Source organism: Ziziphus jujuba, chromosome 3 (assembly GCF_031755915.1).
Source record: "Ziziphus jujuba cultivar Dongzao chromosome 3, ASM3175591v1".
NCBI lineage: Eukaryota > Viridiplantae > Streptophyta > Magnoliopsida > Rosales > Rhamnaceae > Ziziphus > Ziziphus jujuba.
Genome location: NC_083381.1, coordinates 20714137 through 20736800, shown reverse-complemented (window position 1 = coordinate 20736800; position 22664 = coordinate 20714137). Strand labels below are relative to the sequence as shown.

The 22664-nt window shown below is 30.7% G+C and overlaps 2 protein-coding genes across 5 annotated transcripts; one reads left to right on the top strand and one right to left on the bottom strand.

Annotated features, from left to right (window-relative positions):
* The first annotated feature begins 11441 nt into the window (after positions 1-11441).
* On the top strand, positions 11442-19628 carry LOC107404354 (mediator of RNA polymerase II transcription subunit 8). 4 transcript variants are annotated; one of them, XM_025068612.3, is made up of 12 exons: positions 11444-11722; positions 11907-12031; positions 12476-12600; positions 12673-12856; positions 13921-14028; positions 14152-14216; positions 15177-15470; positions 16162-16218; positions 17041-17247; positions 17900-17953; positions 19005-19065; positions 19221-19628. In XM_025068612.3, the coding sequence occupies exons 1-12, from the start codon at positions 11481-11483 to the stop codon at positions 19397-19399; spliced, it is 1701 nt and encodes a 566-aa protein (XP_024924380.3). In that variant the 5' UTR covers positions 11444-11480; the 3' UTR covers positions 19400-19628. The 4 variants fall into 4 exon arrangements, with proteins under 4 accessions (XP_048333391.2, XP_024924380.3, XP_048333390.2 ...); XM_016011301.4 differs by having other exon boundaries at positions 11446-11722; positions 19203-19628; XM_048477434.2 differs by lacking the exon at positions 17900-17953 and having other exon boundaries at positions 11442-11722.
* Positions 19629-19878: 250 nt separating this feature from the next.
* On the bottom strand, positions 19879-20819 carry LOC132803145 (F-box protein At2g26160-like). Its single transcript, XM_060815400.1, has 2 exons — positions 20055-20819; positions 19879-19890 (listed from the first exon to the last, which is right to left on the bottom strand). The coding sequence occupies exons 1-2, from the start codon at positions 20817-20819 to the stop codon at positions 19879-19881; spliced, it is 777 nt and encodes a 258-aa protein (XP_060671383.1).
* Between the last annotated feature and the right edge of the window lie 1845 nt (positions 20820-22664).

Genomic DNA, 22664 nt, shown 5'->3' with positions numbered 1-22664 from the left:
TCTGTTTCATATATATATATATATATATATTCCATATAAATTTTAAGAAAGTTCCCAAAAAAGACCATATTTGTAAATATATTATCAATCAAAACGGTGCTCTCTCTTTTATTTATTTATTCAGTAATATTACACTTATCAAAATATTTACTAAATTCATTTATCAAGTGACATGGTAGTTGATGCGACAATATTTAATGAATTCATTTTTTCAATTTATTTATCCATTTAAGAATTCATTTATGTTATATAAATATGTCAACCAATAATAATTTAACACTTATTATATGATAAAAAAATTTAGTGAATATTTTGATACCTATAACATTACTGTTATTTATTTATTATTAATATTAATTCCCGTGCGATGCATGGTATGTGTAATCATACTAAATAATTTTAAAAATAATCTATAATAATTAATTACATACAAATCTAATGATGATATGTGGAAATTTTTTTTACTAGTTTAATTTTATATATAATATAGATAGTATATATATATATATATATAATAACATAAATAATAATTTAATAATAAGAAGAAAAATGTCATATGTTATATTATATTTTATATATATATATATATATATATTTAACATAATAACAAACATGCGTTATAACTCAAAAGATTAGGGGATGCGCCAAGGAACAGGATGGTTTTTTAGGCATTAATAAGATTTCATTTTATTAGACTACAATATTGTGATTTATAATAACTAAAATAAAATTATTTTTTTTATTTCAATCCAAATTTATATAATATATAAAATGAGAATAGTTAATGCAATGTGTCATCATAATATTCTTCTAAATTCCTTTCAAAATTATCAATAAAAAAAAATCATCTTTCTTTTTTTTATTATTTAAAATCCTATTAAATTATTAATCAGTACTAAATAAAATAGCTATTTAAAAGCATATAATTTTTTGCCTTTTATGGTTGTATCTAAAAATATATAAAATATATCATTATAAAATAAAAATAAATATATGTTATTATTTATTAATAATAAATAAATATATGTTGCGTTTAAGTTATTAATTTATATCTTTATAAATAAAAATAAATAAATAAATATTTATTATTATAATATTATATAATATTAGATTTTTATGATATTATCATTATAATATTTTTAATATTATATATGTTTTTTTAACTTTATATATAATAGATTTGGACGTGAAAGCCTATAAGTTTTATTATTATAATATTATAAATGACATATTGTTTTTGCATATATATATATATATATATATATGGTTCCCTTAATCAAACTTATTTTAAATATTTTTACATATACAATTATGATTATATGAAAATTAATAAAGATATTTTTTTATATGGATATAAAAAATATAATATCATAAATAATAATTGTTAAACATGGCAAAATAAGATGTATATTCAAAATAAATTATTTTATTTTATTTTATTTACCAAATAAGTCAAATACATTTGATTATAAATGAATAAGTGATACCTTTTGGTTATTTAAAATTTTGTTGTTTAATATTATCTTGGTTTTTATTCTCTCATATTTCTGTTTTAGTTGTTAAAGAATTTTTTTTTTCTATTTCTATTGTTTAATTTCCTTTTTTTTTTTTTATATGATCCTAATCATGATCATCTTAATTATGGATGTGAACTATATTATGGATTTTTGGTTGAAGTTGACAATGCTGAATCAAGATATGCCATGAAATTGATTGAAAAAAAGAAATTATTTCTGACGAAGATTCGTCATTAATTTTTAATTCATCTATATATATCAACCTTTTTAAGGATGATGGAGGCCAAAAATATCAAAAGGATAAGAAGTAAGAGATTATTCAGGCCGAAGATTCGTCATTAATTATTAATTCATCTATATATATCAACCTTTTTTAGGATGATGGAGGCCAAAAATATCAAAAGGATAAGCAGTAAGAGATTCTGTTTTTATTGTTTAATTTCCTTTTTTTTTTTTTCTGATCCTAATCATGATCATCTTAATTATGGACGTGAACTATATTATGGATTTTTGGTTAAAGTTGACAATGCTGAATTAAGATATGCTATGAAATTGATCAAAAAAAGAAAATATTTCTGATGAAGATTCGTCATTAATTATCAATTCATCTATATATATCAACCTTTTTTAGGATGATGGAGGCCAAAAATATCAAAAGGATAAGAAGTAAGAGGTTATTCAGGCCGAGAGCATGTAAGAAAGAACAATAAATCATTCTGGCAATCATGTAGTACCGAAATCTTGAACTTTACTACAACTTCATTGAACAAAAAATAACTTACGGAGATTAACCATTTATCCTAAACAATATAGTTTTTTTTTTCTTATTATGTTTTATTTTTTTATTGAAATCTATTGTGTTTGAAAAATAATATATTATCTTTCAATCCAAATAAAAATTAAATATTATTTTTCAAACACAACATATTCCAATAAGAAAAAAAAGAAACATAATAAGAAAAAAAAAAAAACAACTATATTGTTTAGGATAAACGCTTGATCTCCCTAAGTTGTTTCTTGTTCAATGAAGTTGTCGCAAAGTCTAGGAATTTCGATATCGCCTGATTGCTAAAATGATCATATTGTTCTTTCTTATATGCCCTTGGCTTGAATAATCTCTTACGCCTTCTCTATAACATCCCGTCCCGAAGAATATCATAATTTTATTCACGTTGATCGAGGTTGATCAGGTTTGACCACCATTGACAGAAAGGGGTTAAAAATTTGACTTTTTGATTCAGATAGAATTTCTTTTTGATCGGGGTACCATTACAAAGTATGCATCAATCTGAGTCCATAGATTAGTAGCACATCGAAAACGGAGCTACAGTTTGAAAGATATGGGTAAAACAAGTTAAGGTCTAAACTGTCCAAAGGGTGTTAAAGTTGACATTTTGTTTGTGCAAAGTTGAGCTTTGACTCATGCACTATTGTGAAGTACTTGTCGATATGAGTTCATAAACTAATGGCACACCCAAAACGAATATATGGTTTGCAAGTTATGGATCTGCAAAATTTTTTTTAATACTATATTATTTTATATATATATATATATATTTATTTATTTATTATTATTATTTTTATTTTTCCTTTTCCCCCACATGGGAAAATGCCCCCACGGGCTTCTTCTTCTTCCTTCTTTTCCTTCTCTCTTCATTTCTCCTTCCCATCAATCTCTCTCTCTCCCTGCTACATCTCTTCCGGCTGCTGCACGGCTACACGCGCTCGACGGCGTGGTGGCCCGGGAATGGATGAGTCTGGGTGCCAAGTCGCCGGCCGGTGGACGCATCGGGATTGGCGCCCAAAGCCGACGGTCGGTGAGGTGGTGGTTGGTCGGTTTTTCGATGACCACCGGTCTCGTGGTTGGTCCTTCCCCCTAGATTTCAACCCCCTAGTTCCAAAAATAACCTCCATTTGCCCAAATTCCGAGTCGTTTGTGAGATAGAAGAAGGGGATATTCGGCCGAAACCTTCCATCCACTTTCCGGCCACCTCCGGTCGAGTTAAGTCCAACGGAGGTCGGTAATGTGATCCTCATCCCCTTAGCTTTCCATAGACACCTCATTTACGAATTTTGGATACCATTTGTGTTAGCTCCCCTAGGTATCAGGTATTATTATTCCAAATAAAATATTAATTTATTTGTGTAATATTATTGTTCTAGGAGCACATATGAGTCATGTAATTGATCATATGGAGGATTTTGATTGGATTGCGTGCTCAAGGTGAGTGACCCACCTTCAAACTTAATTTTCGGGTGTTAAATTATATTTATTTTGTGATAATTAAATGTTTGGATTTAATATTTATGTGTTAAATATTTAGTAAATTATATTTGAAATTTTGATGGCACAATTTGAATAAATTGAGATGTATATGTGCACCAAAGCATATTTTGATTTTGACAAATTATGGAGATTTTATTTTTATGAAATTCAATTTTAAAGAAATTGTGAATTTGAATTGTTGTTGAATTTAATTATGAATTTATTTGTGTTTAATAAAAATGTATTTATCTATTGATGAATTGTGGGATTTAATTATATTTTGAATTTTGAAGAATTGAAGGAATATTTATTTAAATTATTGTTAATTTCATTGATGGATTTGAAATTGATAAAATTTATGTGATGGATTTATGACGATGATTTATAAAGAAATTGTGAAAAAATTTACAGGTTTAATTGGATGGAATAAACCCGGTAGTATTTGTAACATCCCGTCCCGAAATACACTGGAATTTTCTCATGTTGACTAAAGTTGATTGGGTTTGACCTCATTGACCGAGAAGGGTCAAACTTTGACTTTTTGACTCGGTAAAAATTCTAGGTTGATCAAGGTACGATTATGAAGTACATATTAACACGAGTCCGTAGACTAGTAGCACGTCGAAAACGGAGCTACGGTTTGAAAGTTATGAGCAAAACAAGTTGATGTCCAAACTGTTCGAGGGTGCCGGAGTTGACTTTTTATTTTTGTGAAATTGAGTTCTGACTCATACATAGTTGTGAAGTACTCATCGATACAAATTTGTAGACTAGCGGCACGCCCGATTCGGACATGTAATTTTAAAGTTATGGACCTGCAAATTTTTTCAAATACCATATTATTTTTAAACATGTAAACAATATATACCACGTGTAACTTAGTTAATGGTGCCGTGTGTCACAATGAGAAAATATGACCTGTCAGCCACAAGTATATGTTATATTATATTATTTTTGTTATTATTTTATATATTATATTATTATGATAAAATTTTATTATTTTAATATTATTTACTTATTTATTTTTAATTCTCTTTTTCTTTCTTTTTCTTTATTTTCTTTTTTTTCCCCCACATGGGAAAAACACCACGGGGGCCCTCCTTCTTTCTTCTTCTTCCTTCTTCCTCTCCTTTCTTCCTCTTCGCCAAACCTCTCTGTCACTATCTATTTAAATTCTTCCAGCCACCATTAAGAGACACGAGCCGGCATCGGTGAATCCCAGTCGCTAGTGAGCTCGGCCACCAAATTTGGTAGCCAGTCAGCTGGTGACGGGCCTAGATCGGGCCTCCGTCATCGGCGATGATAAATTTGGTTTTTCCGGCAATCCGATCATCATTCGGCCAAATTGATACTCCTTTCTAATATTTTTGGACCCTCTTGACTCCATTTTGAGGTCCATTCAGCTTAATTCTTTGTTGTTTGAGAGATATGAGATGTTGAACTTTGACCGAAACTTTCCATCCATTTTCCGATCACCGCCGATCGATTTGAGTCCAACGGAAGTTGATAATGTATTTCTCACCTCTTTAGCTTTCTATTGGTATCTCATTTACAAATTATGGTTGAGTATTTTGAAAGATGCCATTTTTGAATAAAATATTATTATTTTAAAAGGATAGTTTGAAAAATGTCTATTTAATATTTAAATAATTATTATTTATATTGTAGATGTTAAATTGTGCTGAATTGAATAAATGTGGTTTGAACCATATTTAGTATGAATTGATTTGTAGGTTGAGGAATTAATTATATTAAATTATTGGGATAATATATATATATATATATGTATGTGTTTAATTATTTAATTATTTATGAAATTGAATTGTTGTGGAAGAAATTAATTTTATGAGATTATGGTTTAATATTTACTAAACCTATTGTTGATTTAAATGTTGAGATTTTAATATGTAAATAATGCATTATGTGATCTAAATTCCATATGAATTTTTATGCATCTTTTATTATTAATTTGGTGTAAATCAATTTTATGGATTTGAAGGAAATATTTAATTAAAAGATATTTAAAATGTATTTATGTGTTTAATAATTATGTATGCTAGGACTTGGTATTCTGGTGATAGGAATTGAAATATTTAATATGATGTATTTGATGATGGATTACAAGAGAGCATGAAATTTTATGAAATTGGTAAGGGTGTACGATTTGATTATATTTTATCAAAATTCTATATTTTATAATATTATAAAATATTTTTATCGGTTTTTGATGCATCATACACGTACAGGTGTTTTGTAATTGTGGATGTGATTAGCGTGCATGTGGATGTGGATGTGATTAGCGCATAGGTTGTAATGTCTCCCGTGAGTTACCATCGGAGCGAGGGCAGGCAAATTTGATATTGGCCATAGCCGCCCCCCTCCGAGATGACGGTTTAAGAAGTGGTGCGGTGGGACGCTACGTGACCGTATGCTGGTTTATCTCTTTAACCTCCCCGTCAAATGGTGCCTTGGTTTCTCTCTTTAACCTCCCCGTCAAATGGTGCCTTGAGACGCTGGGCACCGTAGGACACCACTGATATATAGTATATGCATCAAGTGTCTTTTGTATATATATATATATATATATATATTTTATATTTTTATGGATCACACCATACGGGGACAGCGATCCGATGTGGTCTATGAAGAGCTAGCCTCATAACTATGTTGTCTACGAGTTCAGGAGATTGGACGGCCAATCTAGGCAACCATCCCGGACTGTATTGGTAGCAGGGTGCCGGCGACAGTCAGAAGCATGGATTGCACAGCATGTTGGAGGGTATCGTTTGTACCCCTGATACGAGTACATATTTCATAATATATTTTGAATTTAAAATATTATTTGATCTCGTACTATTCTATTTATTCATAACCTGATTTTCTAACATTATACTTAATTGCTTTTATTGTCATTACTATTATTAATATTATTCTCGTTATTAATAGTACAATTATTATTTATCAGAATTATGTTTACAATTATTTTCATGATTACTAATATTATCATCATCATTATCATCATGATTATTATTATTATTATTATTATTATTGTCGTTACTTATTTTTATTTTATTATTATTATTGTGATTTTCATATTGTAGCGTGGAACAAGTATCACAACCAACGGGTGAGAAATATGGCCATTAGGCAAGTATGATAGTCCTTGGGCAAGTGACAGCCATTGGGCGAGTATGACAGCCCTTGGACAGGTATGGTTACATGATAGCCTTTGGGCATGTAGGATAACTGTTGATAGCCTCGAATGAGTTATATTTATATCATTATTAGCATTAAATGGTTGGAATTGTTATTATTGTTGATATAACAGTTAATTTATCTTTCTTTCTATATTACACATTGGTATATTTTTAAAACGATGCAAAATGTATTTGAAATTTGCAGCACTAAGTGGATGGTGTGAGCGGGCATGAACCTGTGATGGTATATTTTGGTTGCTTACTTAGTAAATTATTTCCGTTGTATATATATATTTTATATCTAATTTGTTATCGAAGTGCTACCATTTGTGGAATTTATTTGTAGTAAAGTGGGAGGAATAAGATGGTAGTATATAAGAGTGCATTTTTGTACAGGTAAATTTTGGGCATGTTTTATTCTTAGGGGAGATATTGCTGGATTTTTCATAGGACGGTTCGGTAGGGTCTCTCTAGGATCAGGATTTGTCTAGGGTTCCGGGAAGGGATTTTGGACGAATCCTAACATATTTATGAAAATTTTGAGATTTAAAAAAAAATATATTGATTTTATGATTTTTAGATGCACCATACACGTACTGGTGTTCTGTATACATGGATATGATTAGCGCGTAGATAGATGTGGTTAGTGCGCAGGTGGGTGTGAGTAGCGCACAAATGATTTATACGGTTGTCCTGTGGTTGCCATCGGACAAAGGTAGGCCGCCCTTCCATGGTTAGGACTCCTGTTTGCAGCGGCGCGGTGGGACATCACGTGACCGTATGCCGGTTTTTCTCTTTAACCTCCTGTCTGACGGTACTTGGGACGATAGGTACCGTTGGCGCCACTAGTATATAGTGGATGCATCATATGGTTTTCACGACATGATTTTAGTTATACAATATTTTAGAATTTTATTTAAATTAAAATGTTTTTAATAATATTTTATAAATTAAATTGTTTTGGTATTTTAAATTGAGTTCTATTGTTAATTATTTGATTTGATTTTATTTATTTAAACATTTCTTGGATCATTTTTGTTAATGTAAATTTTATTGTGTTTTCAAATTAATTGTTTACAATACTTTATTCCCAATTTAATATTTGTCATTAGTCTTATTTTTTATAATTATTTCTCACTAAAATTTTTGGATTATTAATTTATTGTCTTTTATTTGCAAATTATTAATTAAATATTTTTTTTTTGGATTTTTAAGGCATAAAATGTTGGGTTTTGCGAAAATGTTTTAAAAAGAAAACTTTTCCAACTGAGTGTGAGGGTTTTCAGGGAAAATATTTTTTTTAACTACCTATTACTTAATTACTTATTTCTTATTAATCAATTAATTAAGTTATTTACCCTTTTATTATTATTATTGTATAGTAGATTGGGTCATTCACTTAGATAATTAGCATCTCACGTTTTTAAATTCCGTTCCCTTAGGCCCAAATTAGTCGACGTTGATCGTCCGGGAGCAAGCTCGACATCTTGGTTCATTGCCAAAAGTCCAAGAGGCTTTTCCTTTCCTTTCTATCTTATATTATTTCTTTGTACCTTGTATTATATTAAATTTCATATTCAATTGTATTTGATAACGCTCTGTATATTATTTGGACGATTATCTATTTAATTATGCATTGGTTCCCTGTTAATTATTGAAGTGATGCAAATTATGGTAATACTTTGTAGTAAGATGAGAGGAATAAGGTGGTGTATATATAAGTGTATTTTCTGTGCAGGAAATTTTATGGTAAGTTCTACCCTTAGGGGAGATGTTGCCGGATTTTTTGTTGGAAGATTCAGTGGTGTTTCCCTGAAATCAGGGCTTGTTTAGGGTTCCGGTGACGAATTTTGAACAGGTCCTGACATTCTCCTTTTGATATTTTTGTCCTCTATCATCCTGAAAAAGTTGATACATAAATATGAATTAATAATGAATGAGAAATCTTTGTTAGAAATATTTTCTTCTTTTCGATTAGTTTCACAGCATATCTTAATTTAGCATTATCAACTTCGACCAAAAATCCATAACATGATTCATGTCCATGCTCATGAATAGGATCCATCCAAAAAGAATAAATTGAAATTAAACAATAAAAACAAAAAAAATCTTTAATAACTAAAACAGAAATACAAGAAAATAAAAATCAATAAAATATTAAACAACAAAATTTTAAATAATCAAAAGGTCACTTATTTGGTAATTTGTTTGAATATAAATCTCATTTTATCATATTTAACGATTATTATTTTTATGTCCAAATAAAAAATATCTTTATTAATTATAATCACATTTGCATATATAAAAATATTTAAAATACGTATGATTAATGAAAACATATATATGCAAATACAACTTATTTCATATATAATATTATAATAATAAAAATATATATTTTATTCTTTTATTTTACATCCAAATCTATTATAGATAAAAAAAAAACATATAAAATATTATAAAAATATTGTAATATTATATTATAATATTATATATAATATTATAATAATAAATATACATGTATTTATTTTTATTTATAAAGGTATAAATTAATAACTTAAACGCAACAGTAGTAATTATACTTATAATATTATAATAATAAATAAATATTTATTTATTATTAATAAATAATAATATATATTTGTTATTATTTTTTTAGTAATAGATTTTATATATTTTTGGATACAACCATAAAAGTGAAAAAATTTCATACTCTTTTAGTCAATCATATAATATTATAATAATAAAAATATATATTTTTGAATACTATAAATAATAGGTTTAAAAAATATCATATTTTTAAATAATTGCTCAATTTGATCCTTATTAAGATTTTGATAGGATCTTAAATAACAATAAAAAAAGAGATTTTTTTTTTTTTATCGATGATTTGTAAAAATTTTGAAAGAATATTATGATGACACATAGCACTTACTATTATACTTTTTTTATATATTATATATATTTTTGAAAAAACAACAAGCATCCTGTATATATAACAGGTTGATATAGAGGATTAGTTATGATTTTGTGAAAGAATGCTTTAGTAATGCGAACAAAATTCAGATAAAAAAGATGGTTTTTGATTTAATTTAGACAAAAAATATTCATGGTTTTTAACTTAATTTAGATAAAAATATTCATGCAATAAATTAAATAATTTGGTCAATATTAAATTAAAGAAGGTTGCCTAAAATTGTTAGTGTATGACATGATTTTTTGGCTATATGTGATATATTTGATGAGTTTCAGAAAACAGTTCAGGGAGTAGTTGAAGCATTTGATAAGGGATATACCATTGGAGAATCAATTGTCAATTGATATGGATGTAGCATTATGTAGTAATTTTCAATGTACAAAACAAACATATTCAATCAGCATTATTATGTTGTAGTTGGTGCATTTTAATATAAAGATAATTACATTTTAATATTTTTAATTTTTGAAATTTTATTACAATTTAATTTGTATTTGACTTTTGACTAACAATTTTAATAGATTTTAGTAATCTTAAGTGTCAAATTTTTTATACTTTAACATTTCTAGTTTGAGATTTAATGTAATTTAATACTAATTATGTGAATTGCACATGAAACAACTCTTAAACTCAATTTGCTAAAAGTAAAAAACTAAAAAAAAATAAAAAAAATTCAAATTGCAATAAATTGTAAATTGAAAGTTTAGGTTGGAGTTTTAAAAATTAAAAATTAAATTTATCAAACTGCAAAAGTCAATTATATCAAAATACAATAAATCTTAGATATAAGCTTTGAGTTCATCAATGACAAAAGCAAATTGATATTTTTGTGTTAAGCAAACAGCAACCTCTCGCTCATGACAAATTTCACATTTCATACCATCCAAAGCTTTGGATCCTTGATAAAATGGGAAAAAAAAAAGTATTTTTGCATTAAGTGAACAAAAACCTCTCCCTCATGACCAATTTCACAAGTTGTGCCATCCAAAAGCTTTGGATCCTTAATAGACGGCAAAAGAGATGGAATTTTTTTTTTTTTCTTTTCAAAACCTTGGTTGGTACATGGTTTAGGAGATAAGAGGGTTTTAAATAACTAATTAATATATTTCTAAAACTTAAATTTAAAAAAATATATGCTCTGACAACGTTTTAATTGGTGGTAGATATATATTGAAACATATGCAATAAAAAAAAGAAAAAAATTCATACATGGTACCCAAAACTCATAATAATTCATTGGCATGCGATCGATTATTTTTGATTTCCATTAGAAAAATTATTGGCACGAATTATGAGGTGATACAAAGGCATTTTAATGTTTTCCAAAGTTTGCGTCTAATTTGCGTAACGTTTATGCCAAATGGCTCAAATGCCACATCAATAACTAAAAAAATTGTAATAGTATAGGGAATTCTGTAATATGCTTAAAAAGTTGGGGTCTCATTTGAAATATCAGAAAAATTAGCGAATTGGGGCTAAACGTTCTTCTTATTCCACTACGTTCCTTACACTGAAGCAAGCCAACAATGGCTGCCATGGAAGGTGTGGTGCAAAGCCAAGCTCAAATCCCTCAACAACAACAACAACAACAACAACAACAACAACAATTACAACCACAACCCATGGCTGTTGAGAGGCTGAACGAAGCAGTACAGCAACAGCTCAACCTTCAGTCCGTCAAAACCCGCGCTTTGAGCCTCTCGAAAGCTATTGGTCGAATTCTCGATGACTTCAACAACTATGCTCGCACCAACACCACTCCCAAATGGTCTTTTTATTTTTTATTCTGTAAATTTTTAGGTTGTTAAAAAAAAAAAAAAAATTCACTTTACAAAACTTTTTCAATTTCAATTTTTTTATTATTCGTTAGTCCTAATTTTTATTCTCGTGATTATGTTTTTTTTTTGGTGGGGTGCTTAACTTGATTAATTGGGATTTTTGCGCATTTCTAGGCAAGATATACTGGGGCAGTATTCAATGGTGAATCTTGAGCTTTTCAACATTGTTGATGAAATTAAGAAGGTTTCTAAGGCTTTTGTGGTTCATCCCAAGAATGTCAACGCTGTTAATTCTTTAGGTGAGCAAAATTTCTGTCTCTGCAATGCATGCTTAAGTAACTGTTCCGTATTTGGGAAGTGCTCTGTTTTAGGTTTTGAAGTTGTATGATCTTTGGTCATACATATAATTTCCTTTTTATTTTGTGGAGACATTCGTTGTACATAAACGTATGTTTTCTGATTCACTTATAAAAGTGCTTACTTATTTTAATGATAACCCTTTTTTTGGGTGTGCTAAGAAACAGATTGAATTTCTATGAACAGATTATATGTTAATGGATCTGTTATGCACAAGTATGTAACTATTATCAATGTATGTAAGAATTTGAACCAACCAATGTGTTTTTTTGTAAGTCTCGATGGTCTTGGAAAGTAAATTCCATGAATCAAATTCCTATGGCTTTGATATAGAATAGGATAGTGCAGTTCTTTAAACTAATATATACAGGATTATGTGGTTACAGTATTACCAGTTATGCTTTCCTCGAAGCTGTTGCCTGAAATGGAAGTGGATGACAACTCCAAGAAGGAGCTGTTGCTTCATGGGATGCAGAACTTGCCAATACCATCACAAATTGAGAAGTTAAAGGTGAATATCAAGTTCATTGAGCATTTTGGTTTGCATTTTCTGTATTTAAAATAAAGATATCTGCTATTACAGACGAGAATTGATATGATTGGAGCAGCATGTGAAAGTGCTGAAAAAATATTAGCCGACACTCGTAAAGCCTATTGTTTTGGAACCCGGCAAGGGCCTTCTATTGTTCCAACACTCGACAAGGCTCAGGCTTCTAAAATTCAAGAACAGGAGAACATGCTCCGAGCTGCTGTTAATTCTGGCTCTGGTATCATATTTGACTGTCATTTTCATCTTGTTTTGGTTGTTTTGTTTGTGCATTAATCCATATCTGCTTGCGTCATAGTCAGTTAATTAGTTATACTCCTGTTGTTTGTATGAAAACTTAACATATTTGAGATATCTAATTTTGCTCTATATCAACATTCTGTAATCTGATGGAATTCAAGATCTATAAAACTACATATAGATCAGAAACATCACCAGAAAGTTATAGATATTTAGGTCCTGACTGGTTATCCAATATTATATTGCTTCTGCCACTAGAAATAAATTTTGCAACAGTTGCAGTCTGTTGTGGATGCAGATTTTTTCCTTTAGAGAGGATCCAGCATGGCAATGGGGTTGTGTTTTTATAAATTTAGTAATGTTTACAAACCAATATAAATTATTGACACTTTATTTAGTTTAAAACTTTTTCATGATAAGTTATATAGAATTTTAGGCACTCTCATCTAGAACAATATTATAGTTGCAAGTTTCACTTACTAGTCTACGTAATCATTAATCATAAAATTAAGTCAGTAAAGCTCTAATCATAATATTAGTGATTAAAGCTACTAATGATCACATTAGCAACTAATAATCATAGGTGCCCCAACTTTTTTTGTAAACTTAAACACAATTTTTCAGTTCTTTGGTCGTTGAATGGATTTGGAAATACATGACTGTTATATAACTAATTGATTACTTTGGTTTCTGTTGACAAATTTGCCAAAGGTGTTGGAAAAGTAGTTTGTAAGGGATCCGCATATTCTCTTCGTTGGAGAATTGTCTCTTCATAGAGTATTTTATCAGCAAATAGCATGCTTGCAATGATCTCTGTGATTATGTTAGAGTTCTCCTTTAGATCAAATTTAGTGTTATTTTATTTTATTTTTTGCCCTCTGTTCTTCACAGTTTATTTCATTTTTTTCTTTCACTTTCTAATGTAATGTTTTCTTGTACATAAAATTTTTTTAATCCCTTGGCAATCTTGAAATGATTCTAATATCTAACAAATCTGGGTATGCTTATAGACTAACATTTAGATGGAATTATATATAAATGCAGGATTACGGTTACCTGGGGACCAGAGGCAAATTACACCTGCACTTCCAGTACATCTTGTGGATGTGCTCACTACAGGTGATGGGGCGCAAGCATTTTCTGAATCATCTGGTAATAATCAGTCAATTTTTCAAACATGAATGTACTTATCTTACTATCTAGTTTGTATCCCATTTCTGTTTGAATACCTTCTAAACAATTTTTTTTATTACTATTATTATTATTTCTTTTCAGGTATGTACCTTAAGAATCCTGCTCCATCATCAAATCCCATGAGTGGTCAGAGCACTCTGTTACAGGTTGCATCATAGATTGCCTTCTTAAAGCACTTTTTCAATTTTTATTTTGTTTTTGCAAAATTGTGAAGCATTGCAATTTAATTGGTTCAAGCTATTTGATATTGGATGTCATCTTTGAAATTGGCTGAGAAAGTGTTATTTTTATTGTTAGTTTCCTATTTTCCTTAACAACTTGTGGAAGGAAGGAATTTTGCAGACAGGTTGCTCTTATTTTCTTTCATTTCCCCATACTGGCCATTGTTTTCCCCATATATGGACAAGTTTTGTTGTGTATCTTCGCCAAACTCCCTAATTCGTTTCCACATAAGAATTTTTTTGACCTTGCAAGAATTGTAAGGTTTCAGAATTCTTGTTATGTTCTTTTTGTTTTTTTATTTTTTGGCATTTTCCTTTTCTTCTCTCTTATAGCATGGTTGTGTGAAAACTGCCTTTGGGTTTTTAGGTCAAGCCATAAAAAGCTTGATGGTTGGTATGATGAGACCCCTGTCTAGGATTCTTCAACTTTGGACCTTGAAGCTGTTTGGCTTATCTGGCTGGTTGCTGACTGAATACTGACATCCATTATTCACTTGGTGCTTATTAGCTTGTACATCTATTTACCATCATATTTTACTTTCAGTCACCCCATTTTCTACTCATAGTGTCAAGTTGTATGTTGGTTTAGCTGAGTCCACCTAAACCCAACCAAAACGCAATTAATGGTTGATTTGGACAGAAACATTTAGAACTTGCCTGGATATTAGTTGAGAATGCCTAATTTAGTTTTCTGGGTTGATTTAGGTAGTGACTTAGCTTTCATATAAGCTTCTTCGAACATAGCCAATCTAATTTTTCATTGAATATTTTTCATTCTGGGCTTCTACGTGAGAAACGATAATTGGGTCTTTTATTTGTGAAGGTTCAATTTTAAAGCTCAAATGATGCTGATCTAATTTTCTCTTTCCCAACAATATTGAGCAGGCTCCTGGTTCACAACTTATTGGAAGATCAGCTGCATCTCCTGGAGCTCCAAGTTCTACAACTTTTGATAATACAACAGCATCTCCACTACCTTATGCGAATTCACCAAGGTCTGGTACAAGCATGATGAATACACCATCTCCTCAGCAACAAAATCAGCAACAGCAGCAGCAACAGCAACAACAACAGCTGCAACAGCAGCAGAGGCAGAAGTTGATGCAACTACCTCAGCATCCGCAGCAACTCCTTGCTCAACAACAGCTTAGGCAGTCTGCAATGCAAGGACTAGGACAGGTCAGATTTATGCTGGGAATCAATTTTTTTGCCTTCCAAATTGACCTTGAGGTTACAGAGATATACACTTTGATTATCTGCATTTTCTGCGTCCAAAAAGCCAAGGACATGTATGCCATTTTTTAGATGCAACTTTCTATAATTAGAGAATATTGAGAATAATTCTGGTGTGCTTTTAGGAAACTGACTCTTTATTGAAGCTATAATCTAGTTGAAACTCCATGCTTCTAGTAAATCATACATAGAGCATTGTATGTACTAAAAGATATAAATATGAGCTAGTTTGAAGTGCATGAAAATTAATAACGGCTAGATGTGTCTTGGACATCATATCAATGCCTAAAACCTTTTGTAGGAACTAGGAATTATTTGACACTTCAATCACCCTTTAACATATAATATTTTTCAGGAATTGGTTTATCTGACAGCCGAAATTATTATTTGTTTACCAATATCTTCTTTCCATATTTCTGAAAGTATTGCTTCTTAGGAGGTGCTGCTTTCAAGAGTCATTAAACCAGTGTTTCAAATAGACTTTGCTATACCACTTGGTAAATCAATTTTTTTACTACTGCTTTCAAGAATCTCTAAAACAGTGTTTCAAATAGACTTCGCTATACCACTTGGTAGATCAATTTTTTTTACTATGTTATCAGGTATTTAACATTTGACAATTGCTTAAATTATGCAGAACCAGCTATCCCAGTTGCATGATTTGCAGGGCCAGGCTCAGCAGAAGTTTCAGTCGGTAACATTGCATCTAGCTCTTCATATATCGATTTTATTTCATGAATTCATTATTATTCTTGGTGGTGCTTTTGGATTTTACGAAAATATCCTCATATTCGCTCTCCCACTTGATAAGGCAAGGTTGCATTATATGTTAATGAAGAGTTCACACTCTAATGGATTGGAAATGTAATGCATGATTTTATGGGAAACAAGATACCTGGTATCTTTCTGCTGTTGTGACAATAAAAGAGAAATTATACTAGAATTTGAGAATTTCATAAAGCTATATCCGCCATGCAAGTTAGCATAAATCTGAAAAGGATAACTTAGTTATTAAGAAACGCTCAGGTTGTATTTTTCATTTATCTAAGATGAAATAAAGTAAATAGATAATTGTAGATACATAAAAACAGCCTGCTTATATCTTAGTCCAGAATGTCAATACAAACTCATATAGTTGAATTAGGATACAAAGTTTCAGAAAAAGATGATATGAGACTTGGATACATCTCCATGTGCTTTCTTCATCTTTCCTAGGGAAATAATGGAATTTAGAGCAGTATTATTTATTTTTACTACACTAAGTAATATTATATTGGAGAAATATCTTATTTGCCTGTTTATTTTCAAGTTATTAAAACCAAAAGCTGTGCTATAAATATACGGGTGCAATAGGCTTGTTCTACCCTCGTGAGGAGATTTATAATGGTTTTTGTTTTCTCATTGTAGAATATAAGTTTGAAAGGTTTGACCAGCACTTTCGTGAAAGAATCTATGAGGAGGCATTGTTTTGTGATGCTGACTCATTTTCCTTTACCTAATTATTATTTCTGTCTAGTTACATGGGCAACATCAAATGCAATTTTCTCAGCCAATGGGACACCAGCAATTTCAGGGTAGGCAGCTGCCATCTGGGCATGTTCAACATGGCATCGGTCAAAGTCAACTCAGCCAAGGAAATCAAATTAATCGTCTAAGCCAGTTTTCTAGTGCTGCTGGTACCGCATTGTTTAATGCAGCTCAGACAACTGCAAATACTCAAATGGTGTGATTTTGTGTTTTTCTTTCATTGTTTCACTTTACATATATTTATTTCGTTGCCCGTGATATATATGGATATACATATGTATACTCTTAATTATTCTATAATAAACTTGTATGAAGAGCCGTATATCTTTACGGATAAACTTAACATCCTCAGAGGTGATATTCCCTCTTCTCCTTTCCACAACTCTTTGTTCCAAGGAAACAAGAGTGAGTTAGTTATAATTTTATGGGACTCATCATATTGACTTGTTTTCCTTTCTTCATTGTAGTTGCTCTCAAGTCAATTTTCATGGTCAAAATTCTGATATTGATGTACACTACTTATTTTTTTATTTATTATTTTTTTTAATTTTCAACTTATGCTTTAGATTGCTCCTCCTTTGTGTTTGCCCCTTATGATAGTGACTTTTCGACTTATGCGTAAAGCTACACTTAATGTACCTGTCATTATATCACTTTCTTTTTCTAAATACTATTTTGGCAAATGTACTTCAATTCATATCTGCAATATGCAAGTCTGTTGCATGATGTTATGAAATTTAGCGTGGCATAGTGTTATAAATTATGTTTCTTTTGGCTGAGAGTTGCTTCTCTTTATTGTTTGGTGGAATATGTGGCGTTATATTTTCATTTACTTTGTTCTGTTTTAGATTCCAAACATTTCAGCTACAATGCCATCACAATCACTTCTGCCACGGGTGCAGGTTTGTATCCTTCTTTCTTTCTTCCACCCAACCTCTTTTTTGCAGATAATATAAACAATACTTTTTGGACGCATACAGTTACTTGTTCCATAATCTATTTGTTGTAGAGAAAGGTGTAAAGCTGGGTGAGTGGCTTTTATTTTTATTTTTATTTTTATTTATTTTTTTTTTTGAGTGAATAATTCCTTGCATTAAGCTCAAAAAGTCTCCAGAACAAAGGAGGATTACAGCCTAAGGCCAAGGCCAAGGCCCAGCTGAGTGAGTTCTTGTAATAAGCAAGGACGCCATGCTTCATGTAATGCAGTTATTTGGAAATTTTGTAAAAGTTAGGAATTGGATTGGATGGTCATTCTCTTACTTTCTCAGCTTTTCTCATTTTTTAGTTGTCTATATTTTTTCTTTGTCCAGGTTAGCTTAGTTTAGTTAGTTTACAGTTGATATTTTACTGTTATTTTATTGTTTGGTTTTTTAGTTGTAATTTCCTCCCCACAGTTGAGGAAGTTGTTATTTGTTAAAGCTAAACAATGACATTACCAACTGCAGCTGCTTTATCTTGAATTTAGCTCTGTTCCACATGTGGAGTTATCTTTCTAGGAATTTCAAGGAGCCATGTAAAACATTTCTAAACATTACTAAATTGACTCTACTAGAACTTGTTGGGTTTTGGGGACTATGATTGATAGTTTGAAAGCTGAAGCCGTTGATTCTTTTGGGTTTTGGGGACTGATTGATTGTACGATAGTTGAAGCAGTTGATTCTTTATTTTTTAATATGATTTTCGGGATTACCATATTAGGTGCTATGTCACTGATGACATTAACACTGTTTAGTGTCTAATATAGGTGCAAAAAACATGTGATATAAGTTTGTTTTATTTATTTATTTTTTTCATTTACAATCTATATTATGATCTCTGTTGGTGAAAACAGGGAAGGAAATCACCACTAATTATCCTAAACAATTGTTACTTTGGCATTTTTATGCCATGTGTGTGCTGCTGGATGAAGTAGGTGTAACATACTTATAACTGTTTGCTCTGTTTTTTCAACAGTTTGGATTATCTGGTAACAATCCACAGAGGAGTCATGCTTCCCAGATTTTGAATGATCAGAGTATGAACTGATGCCCTTTCTTCTTCTTGATTAGCTTCTTAAACTGTATCTAAATTTATACATCGAGGGTTATGGTGCCGTTAGACTCTTCATTTGCTGGTCTTGGTTTATATTTTGGGCTAACATCTTTATTGTAGTGTTTAACATGGGAGCAGCCAATCCCAGCGGTATGATGCCTATGCAACAGCAGCAGCAACAACAGCATAATTCCCAAGGTGCATTTGGTAACATGGCACCAAATGCTCAGACTCTTCAATCTAACATGGTAGCTCTACAGAACACACAACAGAATCATCCGAATTTCGCTCAACAGAGACAGCAAAATCAACAATAAGACACTTCACAGAGTTTCCAATTTGTGGATTTTAAAGAACTTGGAATTGCTATGTTCTGGAAACTGCTTAATATTTATCTTTCTAGGTGAGGTATTTATTGTCACGACCTCATTTTATTATTCTTATTGTTTCAAATCTTGTATGCTCAATCATATTGAACCAGAAAAAAAGATTTTAATGGTTTCCCATTTGTTGATTAAATGATAAATGTATTATATTATTATTCAACAGTAATATTCAATTAATATTTGAAAAGCCAATGGCTTATGCATGCAGGAAAATATATAATTAAATGGTTTGATTAACCAAATAATCAGACTAGAATACAGGTGCAACTTCAAAATTGATTGGTTGTTGATGATTAACATCCTACTAGCTCAACCATTAGAAAAATAATCAAAGTGAATAATATGATACTCTGAATAACATAGGAAAAAGACAGTAATGTAATGTTGGAAATAGAACCCAACAAATGCTTTCACCAACCCCACTAAAACAACAAGAAGTAAAAATAAGAGTTAAAAGGGCAAAAAAAAAAAAAAAAAAAAAAAAAAAAAAAAAAAAAAAAAAAAGGGAAAGAAAACGAATCACCAAAGGTAAGGTGCCATCCAAAAGGAGGTCACCTGCCGGAAAAAATAATCCAATATTGCATACACACATGCTAAGTTTTTCCTCTTTCAAGCTGTAAACTTTCAAATAATTTTCCATGAAATATATTGAATTTTCTTTCAAGCTTGGAAAATCTCTGGTTGATACAGATATTGCTTCCTTATCTCCTACAGAAAGAGCTCGATCTGTCAAAGTTTGTAGGGATGTACATCCTCCTTTCACATCATCATGATCCAATTTAGAGACCACAAATCCAAATGTAGCTGTTGTGTAATAAGGAGCACTATATGCAGACATCCTTTCCACAATCAAAAGCTCACCCGATGATTCCACCAAATAAGTCCTCCTTAGTTCACAAGGCTTATTTTGTATACGCAACCATTGGTATGTCATTCTATAAAGATTTTCAATTTTCACGACTTTTGTGGGAAAATGATCACTGATCTGAAAATCCCATATATCAACTGTATATATTTGACCATTACGAAATGTTATATTTCTATATGACTTTTTCTTCTCCAATTCAGTCCATGTTTCATGTCCATGCTTACACAATGCAAGTCTATTTAAAGTACTATACGTTATTGCAACCAAGAAATTATCCGTTCGAGATGGATCAGAAGAGAGAACAATATTATTAATCATACCGGATTTCATCAATGGAAGCTGAATTTGAGCTCTCGAAAATGGATTAATAAGATGTGGAATCAGTGTTTCATCCCATATCACCAACCAACCATATGATGAACCCACAAGAAATCCTTTAAACATGTTGTTGAGCTCGTAAACTGGTGTTATTTTCTGCAACATTGATGAAGCGGCCGCCGAAGTGATCCAGTTGTTTGGTAAGAATCCTGAGCCACGGGGCTTGAGGCGGCGGAGTGTAAGATGGAGAAGATGTAAAGGATTTGGCAGCCTTACTCCAAGAAGAACAAACAGCTCTGAAATGATGGATGTTGATGATGGTAAGTTTGAAGGTAAGGTTTGTTAGAAAAATAACATGGATATATGTGTATATATGTGAAATAACAAATGTCAATAATCATTATCAAATACAGAAAATAAAAATATAAAATAAAAACCTGTATGTCCTTAGTTTTAATCTGCTGGTTGAAAAATAGTTCGAAGCCTGTGTAATACCACAGTGTTCTTAAGACAATTTCTATCCCACTGGTGCAGATATTTTCTGACGGTTGTCTTCCAGCATACAACGGAATCGAAAACTTTTGGATGCAGCACCACCAAAGCTTTCCCTCGAACTTTCAGTATACCTTTGCTTTACCACTCTCTAAATGCAAACCTTTTTGAAAAATTTTTTCACTGTTCAAACAAGAATAAAAAACCAATTGTATTCCCTACTCTCTTCTACCTCTTTTTTCTTGTACCCCAGAAAAGCCTTTTTCTCTTTTTTTTTTTTTTTTTTTTTCAAAAATCTTTTTTTTTTCTTCTTTGACTCTTTATTTTCCCAAAAACCCAAAACGGCAACAAAGTAAATTTCATTTAATGCCCACTAATACAAACCGTCCAAATCATTCAAATTCCTTAAAACGTTACAAGGTTTTTGTCAAGTTTTTCGAGGATCAACTCCAATAGATCTGTTTGAAGCTCGGACCAGTTTGCCTTCATTGTTGCTGATCTTGATTTCTTGCAAGCGTTGTAGAGAAGATAACGTTTTAATTATTATTATTATTTGTTATGTTATGTATACATGTAACTTAATGAATTAATATCTGGCCGACCATCAGGTCTTGAGTTCGATTAGGTCGGTCTATTAACCATATTTCATATTTTAAATATTTTATCAAACTTACTTTTCTATCAGAATATTTGAATAATGAAATAATAAAATTGTATAGTTTAAAGATAGGATTACATACAAACTAAAAAAAGACAATATTATTATTTGCAATGTTATATATATATATATGTGTGTGTGTGTGTGTGTGTGATTTAATGAATCAATATTTGGGCTAACCACCATGATCGGAGGACTATCTTTTATATTTCAAACATTTCATTAAACTTCTTTTTCCATTAGCATAAATTTCTAATGATAAGAGGGGGCAAGAAGGTAAGGTTTCAAGATAGGATTTCCCTTTTCCTTTTTTGTTTTTTTTGTGTGGTAATATTCAAGATAGGATTACATGTTATGTCTTAAGGAAGTTTCCTGCATGATCTCATACTTACCTCTCATTCTTCCTTCCATCCATGCTCACAACTCAGAGTGATGGAAGTTTTCTTGTATCTTTGTTTGAGGGTTTAAAGTGATTAAAGGTGATAGATGATGATCCCATTTTGAAAAGAAAAGAAGTGATCATCATTGAAACAACAACAAAAAAACGTGAAGGTGCTAAGACTGAATCACACAAACAAGAAATGTAGCAACACACAGTTGAAGCAATATCATATGCATTATCCTTGTTCAAAACAAACTAATAAATAAATAAATAAATAAAGAGTTTGCCTGAGTTTGCAAATGATTCTGAAATTTTAACTGTTACTTTCTTACCAAAATTGTGCCTTTGTTTTTGCACTTTTCCTCTATTCATTTGACTTCTAACAATTGAAATCTGCATTTTAACGTTCTATCTCCAAACCATAATCAAAGTGAATATGATATATAAACTCTATATAACATAGAAAAAGAATTGCATA

Excerpts from the sequence above, each read along its gene's own strand:
- LOC107404354 (XM_016011301.4), top strand. The coding sequence starts at position 11,481 with ATGGCTGCCATGGAAGGTGTGGTGCAAAGCCAAGCTCAAATCCCTCAA. Across the intron at positions 12,032-12,475 it reads CAACGCTGTTAATTCTTTAG|TATTACCAGTTATGCTTTCC; the intron begins GTGAGCAAAATT and ends ATGTGGTTACAG. Across the intron at positions 14,217-15,176 it reads GTCAGAGCACTCTGTTACAG|GCTCCTGGTTCACAACTTAT; the intron begins GTTGCATCATAG and ends AATATTGAGCAG.
- LOC132803145 (XM_060815400.1), bottom strand. The coding sequence starts at position 20,819 with ATGTTGCAGAAAATAACACCAGTTTACGAGCTCAACAACATGTTTAAA.